The 9,145-nt window shown below is 42.8% G+C and overlaps 1 protein-coding gene across 4 annotated transcripts in view; it reads right to left on the bottom strand.

The window, feature by feature from the left end:
* Positions 1 to 210: 210 nt before the first annotated feature.
* Positions 211 to 9,145, bottom strand: part of LOC144761610 (centromere protein H-like) — a 308,640-nt gene continuing 299,705 nt past the window's right edge. For 3 of the 4 annotated variants that reach the window (XM_078646907.1, XM_078646910.1, XM_078646909.1), the window contains one exon: positions 211 to 844. In XM_078646907.1, coding sequence (XP_078503033.1) covers positions 483 to 844 — 362 coding nt within the window. In that variant the 3' untranslated portion in view covers positions 211 to 482. The remainder of the gene's footprint in view (positions 845 to 9,145) is intronic. The other variant, XM_078646911.1, reaches the window with a different exon arrangement.

Below are 9,145 nucleotides of genomic sequence, written 5' to 3'. Positions count from 1 at the left end.
GGCTACAAAGAATACTTCTTTATCCCTCTGGTCTTTTATAAAGCGTGGGTAGCTCATTGGCTAACTGAGAATCCTCTTTTCTCACTTCTGCCCAGGTTCAAAGTTACGTCTCCATGCATCTGACACCACTGGTGGTCTAGGATTAAGCAGTTGCGCATTACAAATCGCTCTACCAATCACTGTACACAAAAGATAGACAGTAGTAGCGTTCAACATTAGTGTGCATTTATTGTGCAAGGTATAGAGTGCCAAATGAGAAGTATAGTAATTTCTAAGTTATAAAAAAATATAATCATCAATTAAGTAAACCAAAGTGAGGGACATTTCACATTCAAAAAAATATACATTATAGCAGATACTTTATAGAAAGTCTTAAAACATCAACCTGGGATTAAATATTTGCTCTATTTAAACTAGGCAGTTTTCCTTAATTGGACCCCTTACTTAAGGGATTTGCCTTACAATATATTTATTTTCTCACCTTATTTCACAATACAATACTTCAAACAATTAGATAGTTTTTTTATAGAACCAGTCTGGATTTCCCGGCTACGAATTGTAAAGGCAGACAGTACAGTTGTCAGATTGCCCACAATTAAAAAAAAAAATAAAACAATTACTAAAGAATGCAAACAAAACATTTTAAAATTATTTTTATGGGTTGAAGAGCTTTTCATTCCAATTATAAGTGCAGTTTGGAGAAGAAAGCGCAACAGAACAAACTCAAAAGCAGCAAAGTCTGGGTTCCCATTCCTTAGGACTAAGGAAATTCCTTCATGTTCACTAGGTGATTTCTTAACTTTGGATCTTCTGCCCAGTGTACTTTTGAACTGAGGACGATCCGCTACAGAGGGAACACAACAATAAAGAAAGTATTTAGTCATAACACACAATATAATTTTATACATACGTGCAAAGGATTCACCTGGGTAAATCTCCTATGGATCAGAATGAAACAATTATCATTAGTACTTAATTCTCTAAACAACCCTGGGTCAGATTCAGTAATTGCAGCATACATTTTTTTGATTATCAGTGTGTTCATTGCAAAAGTGCTTCTGTGGTTCCCTAGCACACAAACCGTGTGTCAAACAGGATCTGCATGTCTACTTAGGATTGGACAGGGTGTACTAACCCATTAAATAGGCAAGCTATAACTCTGACCATGACTCAGGTGAACTTTGTCTACTTGCAGCTTTCTCAAATTTTAGCCAGCAAATATTGAACCTCCAAATGTCTGAAAATCCTGATTTGTCAGGGAAAACGCCACCTCTTGGTTCAATGTTAATATGATCTCCACTGAAGGCATTCATGGTATTTCAAGTTCGCCACCATGATGGATTAGCATCACGTCAGGGAACGGAAGGGAATAACCAAGTCTACCTTAAGCACCCTAAGAAAATCACTGAACAACCAATCAGATAAGCTTCTGATGACTAGAGACTTAACATTTTAAGGATACTGGTCATCATTAATAGATAATATCATACTAAGACCAAAGTGTATGCAAACACATTAGACCTTGGTTTATATCTCAGTTGAAAACACCAAAGCAGAAGGCATGACAATGAAAGGCAAAATGGAGACAACTATAACACTGCAGATAAATTAAACTACTACACCTATTATAATGGTGTTGGAAGGGCCACAGTTACATTCCTTGAAGACAATACAAAAACTCTTCATACCATCGGAGAACTTGGTAAGACATTTGGAAACTTCATGCCATGGAGCAGTACAACTACATGCCTGCATTTTATAGTGATCTACAACAGTATCACCAAGTTTCTTCAAGATAAAGTTTCTGCTCTCTGATAGCTACATCTACCTGCAGATTCCCCCCCTTTTGAATATCACAGGCACCATGCTGGATCGGGAAATTTATTTCATAGCCCTCACACCAGTAGGGTGCATCAGTGTGTAGGCAGCACCATGCGACTTCACCAGAGCCATAGAGCATCCCAGTCGGCACGTTTCTTTTTTCCATAGCATTGTTCCAGAGTTAACTTTCTTCATTATTTTTTTCCTATATTAGTGCAGTTCTTATTGTGATGTCTCTTCTGAAGGAATCAATTTTCATGCCATGCACAGATTGTGAGGGCCAGGTGTCCATCACAAGCCCTCATGAAATCTGTCTCTGGTGCCTAGATTCGGACAGTTCCTGCCAGAGGATGCGTCCCAAGGCACTCACGGAAAGAGAGGGCAAGTGGTTTATGGCCAAAGCACAAAATGAATATCGGGGACATTAGACGTTGCACTCAAGATCAAGGTTGCGGTCTCCTCTGCCTTCCAAATCATTCCTGAGGAGGCATGGATCACGGCGATAGGCCTCGAGAAGTAAGTTACCATCTCCAAGACCTACCATTTCACCTGGTCCAGAATTGTATGCAGAGTGTCTGCTGCAAGAACATGATCAGGCAGTGCCTGCTGTTCCATTGGGCCTAACACCAGCCTTGGATTCAGTTCCTCCTGCAGCACTGTCTCCAAGGTCCCCTTCAAGTTCTCAATACGCAGCGTTCACAACTCCGGCAACAGATTCATTGGTCTTTTTGAACACCATGTTCAGTATGTTTAATCGGGCCATGATCTCCATTGGTGTGCCTATTGGGCCCATGGGTCCTCTGGCCTACACTCTTTGAGGAATGCCAACGTCGTTCACTCCCTGCCACAGGTCTCATGGGCAAATCCACTCCTGACACCAGCATCTGCAGGATCGGTCTAGTGGATGAGATCATGTCCCAACTCCTCTCTGAGCCCCATTCTTTCAGCACTGGAACCTCTCACTTCTCTTATGCCACAGTCAGCAATGCAAGATACTCCACCAGCTCTGCAACACAAGGCACTGGTGAATGCACAACTTTTATCCCCTCCACCCGAGCCTTTCTCCCTGCCTTCATCAAGGCCTCAGTTGTAGGGTTTCCTATTAGGTCAAGAAGAGAGGAACAGAGGATTCTGAAAGAAGTAAGATTTTAATTGTTCAAGATGATGACCATAATGGTGATAGTGGCTTGCCAAGTCTAGATCCACGATTTGAAGATCTGAATGAAGCAAGTACCTGAACACAAACAGAGTGGGAGCTCCAATCTACTACCGGCATCCCTCTACTGGAAGAACGTCCTACAATGTAGTTCAGAAACAGTGCTGGTATGCTGGACGTACTGCTGCCATCTTCAGAAATTAAGTAACATTCTTAATGAGGTCCTGCACTCCTCTACCAAAGTATCAGAGCTTTTTCTCCCATTCAAAGAGGTACTCACTGAACAAATGTTGGCGATTTGGGAGAAACAAAACACCTCCACAGTAGTTTCTATATCAATCATTGTAAGGTATAAACCAGCACCCAGAGATCCTACCTTAATTTCAGCCCACCCAACTCCTGAAGGTTCGGTGGTTTATGCTCCTTGAAGAAGACTCCCTGCTTGGAATGTTTTGAAGATAGCAGAGTTGCAGTACGTTTCTTGGGGTGTATGGCTCCTGAAAAATTATCCCTGCACCACTTTCAGAAATGTATAGGCTACTCTAGAAGGCTGGCCCAAAGACAGTCTTCACTACCAGTGATGCAGTAGGCCACCAAACCCATTTTCGGGCTGACAAGGCAGAACCGGCATACAGCATGCCTGGCCAGTGGCACCAGTCTTCCAACAACTCCTTCTGTCACACTGGCCCAGTAAATGCTTTAATTTGCCCTGAGGGACATATGCATAACCAGTGGAAAGGCAGCATCTGACATTTTCTCCTGGGTTGTTAATCCATCACATCCAACAGATGGGTCTTGCAAATTATTCAAAATGGTTATACCCATTTTTCACTCTCCACCCAATATCCCATGCACACCAGAACAGGTTTCATAGCAGCACCCGTCCAGTATCCTTCGAAGGAGCACCTGTTGCTCTCCAAAGGTGTAATAGAGAAAGTACCAGCCCCTGAGAAAGGCAGGGTTGTTACTCTTGCTAGTTCCTCATTCCGAAAAAGGATAGGGCGTCTCAGACCCGACTTGAACCTCTAACTTCTCGCTGCCTTCCTACTGCAGGGCAGATTCAAAATGCTTTTGTTGGCTCAGATCTCTGCTTTGAACCTGGGCAACTACATGGTGTTCCTGGACTTGCATGCCATGTATTTTCATATACCGGTCCTGCAGTTCCATATAAGTTACCTGCAGATCAGGGTGTGCCAGAAGCATTTTCAATTAATAGTGCTTCTCTTCTGCCTCACCAGCACCCCTTGGTTGTTCACCAAAGGGATGCTACTAGTTGCTGCCCATCTTCAGAGATTAGCAATTGGTGACTCACTGCTAAATGAGGGCTTGTCGAAAGCTGTGGATGACAGCAGAGCTTGCAATATTGTTGGGGTTCCCCATAAATGAGCTGAGGTCACACCTGCTGCACTCTCAGAGGCATGAGGAATCCCGGATACAGCAGAGTCCTTCCTCAACAACACGTTCAGGACCTTCGGACTATGATCCCAATAATTCAGGCTTGCTCCTGGACCCAGGTGGGGGTAGTTCTGAGGTTTTCCCATCCCCCTTGTTAATCACGCCAAGTGGCACATGCAAATCCTACAGTGGAACATGAAAGCCTAGTGAGTCCAGCAGCAAAAACTGCCTTTCAAACACAGTTTATGGCTCAGTGGAGACAATCATTGTTCTGCTGTTGTGGTGGAATGATAATAGTTTGTCCTGAGACAGGCCTCCCTCCCAGAGCAACAGTGGTGACTGATGCACTACTGCTGGGTGAGGGAGTCAAATGGGAGAGGTGGAGATTAGACGACTCCTCTCCAGTCAAGGGCTAACTCCACAATTATCTGCTAGAGCTGTAGGCCATTCCTCTTGGACTGAAGGCCTTCCTGTCATCCATCAAAGGGAAGCTGGGGCAAGTGCTTACAAGATACCACTACTGCCCTGTGATACTGTAACAATGGGCAGATGGGGTCCTTAGTCCTTGGAAAGAAAGCTTTCCATATCTGAAGGTGATTGAAGAACCAGGGCATCTTCCTGATTGCAAATCACCCAGTAGTATCCCTGAATGCAATAGAGGAAGAACTGAGCAGACGTCACCTGGCAGATCACAAATGGCAATTGCATCACAAGGTGGTGCAGGGTCTCTTGCAACAACGAGGCTAGATTATTACACCACCGTCAAGACCACACAGTGTCAACAATTTTGCATGTTGGTGTCTCTACAAAGACACTTGTTAGGAGACTGCAGTACCCCTTCTGCCTCTCCTGCCCCACGTTCCAAAGATCATGAACCAGGCCCAAGCCATCCTAGTGACCTTTGACTGATTCAGGAGTGTGTAGTACCTAGCATTCATTGACATTGGTCCTCTGTTTAGGCTGCCACATCACATCCTGTTTCAGCAACAGAGCAGAATCCTCCCCTGAATCTGTGCACTTTACACCAACATGCATGGAGATTAAGCAGCAGATTGCTTTTGATTTGTCACCTGGAGTGGTGGATGTATTCCTTCCCACCAGATGCCCTTCACAGATGCCCTTCACAAAATCAATTTTAGCCTGACGTTGGCACACATTTTATCCTAATGTGGTGCTTGCAATGCGCACCACTTCCAGGTGAAGATGTTGCATGTCCTTTTTGTTTTGTCTTTTTCACAGCAAAGCTTCCTAGTGGGCACTATAGAAGGTTATTTGTCGGGCCTTTCTATGTTTGCTCGAACAATCGTCCTTGTTTAAATCACCTGTTATGATGAGCTTTATTAGGATTCAACACACTTTTCTCCCATGTCATTTGTAATACCACAGTGGGACCTTTCCTTGGTCGGGACATTTCTCACATGTACATCCTTGGAGCTAATGCATAGCTGCTTGCTGCATCTTTTGACCGTGAAAAAAGTCTTCCTCATTGCGATTACATCCACTCGTTGCACAAGTGAACTGCAGGCACTCTCAGTGGAATTACCCTACACCACTTTTTCCCCCAGACAAATTTGGAGCTCGGGACCTGGGCAGCCTGCTTATCAAAAGTTTCTACTTCCTTCCAAATTGGGCAACCCATCACTCTACCAGCCTTCTTTACTCCACCTCACCCCTCGAAAGAAGTGAGGATCCATCGGGTGCACCCCAAAAGAGCTTTAAGCTTTTACTTTGATCGTACCAATGACCATTGAGTACATAATCAGCTTTTTGTGAGGTTCTTGGAGTACAGAAAGGCAAGGTGGTGCAGCATAGTCCTTGTCAAAGTGGATAGTTCTCTGCATTAATATCTGCTACACAGTGGTGAAGAAACAGCCTCCGTAGAGTGAGAGCCCATTTCACCAGGGAGAAGGCTGCTACCACTGTGTTGGCAAGAGTAATACTTATTCTTGATATCCGCCAGGTTGCAAAATAGGTGTCAGTGCTTACATTCACATGGCACTGCTGCCTTGACAATATGGCCAGTGGGAAGGGCATTTCAATTGCTCAGTACTGCAAGAATTTTTGGCCTGAGCACCTGCCTCAGACCATCCAGTTTTGGTAGTTACATCTTTGGCATGTATTCCAAGGTGAGAAATCGGTTGTTAGACGTATCAATCAGAAGAACAAGTTACTTACTTTCGGTACCACTCGGTGTGGTGGATACTCTATCCAACTAAAGATTCCTTACTGTCCTCCCATCTCCCCTGGCTTTGGAGTGGCGTCTTTTTAACATCTAAACAGATTCCATGTTAATAATCAGCACACTGTAACCAACAATTATTCACGCTCTTTGTCTAAGGGCACAGAAAGGTAAGAAACCAGAAACTATCAGCTTGCAGGCGTTGCATTTATATGCAGCTTCACACCATCACTTCCAGGGTGGCGTTTAGCCAAAATGGAGCCACAGCATCTCATTGGGGCGTGCAAGAGCTCTGCTATGAAAAATCTCCGGATTGAGTCTGATGCCTGGATGTGTATTCTAAGGGGAGGATTCTGCGGTTAGATAGAGTATCATCAAATAAAAGTGTTACAGAAGTAACTTGTTCATCTTAGCCAATAGCAGATATTATATGCACAATACTTCTACCCAAGATTTTCAGTATTACTGAGGACAGGTTATATGGTTGACGTAACATGTGAAGGCGCTTGGGTCACTGACAGGCTCATGGACTCGATCCAATAAAAAAATCAGCTATGATCTAAGCCACTAACGTTTCTATTTAAGTATATGAATTGTTATGTAAATAAGTAATAACCTTTTGACACACTTACTGTAACATTACCTGCATATAAAAAAATTAAATGAGGCGTGAGGCTAATGTTCCAGATTACACATAGGATTTTGATCAATACCTACATACAGAAATACATTACGGTATGAATACCGGTATGACTGAAAGGTATGACATGTATTTACCCCTTTTGTAGTTTTGAATCACCGTGAATAATCTTATTGTACATGTTACTGGGTTTATATTCTAAATGTGATAATAAAGTATACTTTTCTCTTTTTGTATTATTGCGTTACTTGTCCTTCATATTTATATGTATATATCATATTTTGGAGTAAAATATTGACTGCCTATGTTTTTTTTCCAAACAATACATTTTCCCTGCCCTGGGAGTTTTTCATTAATAGCTGGGAGTCCTGATTTTCACATTGACGTCACATGTGAGAAATATAGATCTTATGGTCTGAACATATCAGAAGTTGATTTGTTTTGTTTTATTTTTGGTAGCTGTTTGAAAGCTTGTTTTCCAGCAAATACTTCATTATTCTTTTAAGTTGCACATTTATATTTAATTAAAACTACAAAAAATACAATCTATCCAAATGGTATGGCAACAAAAAAATAAATGAACAACAACACTTGGTTAGGACCAAAGGGAATTTTTAAGACCAGGCTCTGATATGTTCCCTACATATATTGAACAACACAAAAATTATATCAGAGGGTCTATGGAGAGAAAGAACTAATGTGTACGCCAGACGTAACCTAACAGGAAAACCTAGGTATACCTACCATGTATGTATCTATCTAGGGTCATCCCTTCAACAAATCCACATAGTGGTCAGGCAAGGATGCCCATCAGTCACCACACGGAACCGCCCTTCATCATTTGGGATTCCTTAAAGACCACCACTAGGGGTGCCGCTTAGCTTTCACGGAGGAGGGCCCAGATGGTAGGAAAGAGCCCTCAACCGGTCAGACAGGTCTTACTATGGTCTTGCTACTCAATTATGAGGATATTGGCACAAAAAGGGGGGGGCGACTGATGTCGCAGTGCAAAAAAAGGTGTGTAAAAAGTAAGAAAAAGTGTCATAAAATTGGATGAGGTGGTACTGAAAATGATATTTATTCTGGTGCTACCCACTCTTCCAACATTAAAAAGTAGTCAGTGACAGTCACAATAATTAAGACTGCCTAGGTGTACTATAAGGTCAACATGTTTCAGCAATTTTAGACACGTTCTGTCTTTGCTTTCTTCAGGACCGGATTTACTGATCGCTACTGCAACAAAGTGATGATGAAACCAAAAAATGTGCTCAAAACCAGAAATGAAACAGATATAGAAATCACCTGAATCCACTAGGTGTTCGCATCGTTTTCTTCACTCTAAGTCATGTGAATACACATGCTTGTAAGAGGTACAGACCTCACCCCACCTGGCCACGGCTCAGGAAAAAGGGGGAAGCACCGCTCTGTCCGTCGGTACTTCGAAAATCGGCTCGGACGCCGATTTTCGAAGTACCGACGGACAGTGATTTCTGTATCTGTTTCATTTCTGGTTTTGAGCACATTTTTTGGTTTCATCATCACTTTGTTGCAGTAGCGATCAGTAAATTCGGTCCTGAAGAAAGCAATGACAGAACGTGTCTAAAATTGCTGAAACATGTTGACCTTATAGTACACCTAGGCAGTCTTAATTATTGTGACTGTCACTGACTACTTTTTAATGTTGGAAGAGTGGGTAGCACCAGAATAAATATCATTTTCAGTACCCCCTCATCCAATTTTATGACCCTTTTTCTTACTTTTTACACACCTTTTTTGCACTGCGACATCAGTCCCCCCCTTTTTTGTGCCAATATCCTTACAATTGAGTAGCAAGACCATAGTAGGACCTGTCTGACCGGTTGAGGGCTCTTTCCTACCATCTGGGCCCTCCTCCGTGAAAGCTAAGCGGCACCCCTAGTGGTGGTCTTGAAGGAATCCCAAATGATGGAGGGCG

This window comes from Lissotriton helveticus, chromosome 6 (genome assembly GCF_964261635.1).
Source record: "Lissotriton helveticus chromosome 6, aLisHel1.1, whole genome shotgun sequence".
Taxonomy (NCBI): domain Eukaryota; kingdom Metazoa; phylum Chordata; class Amphibia; order Caudata; family Salamandridae; genus Lissotriton; species Lissotriton helveticus.
This window is presented reverse-complemented; position numbering and strand designations above follow the sequence as displayed.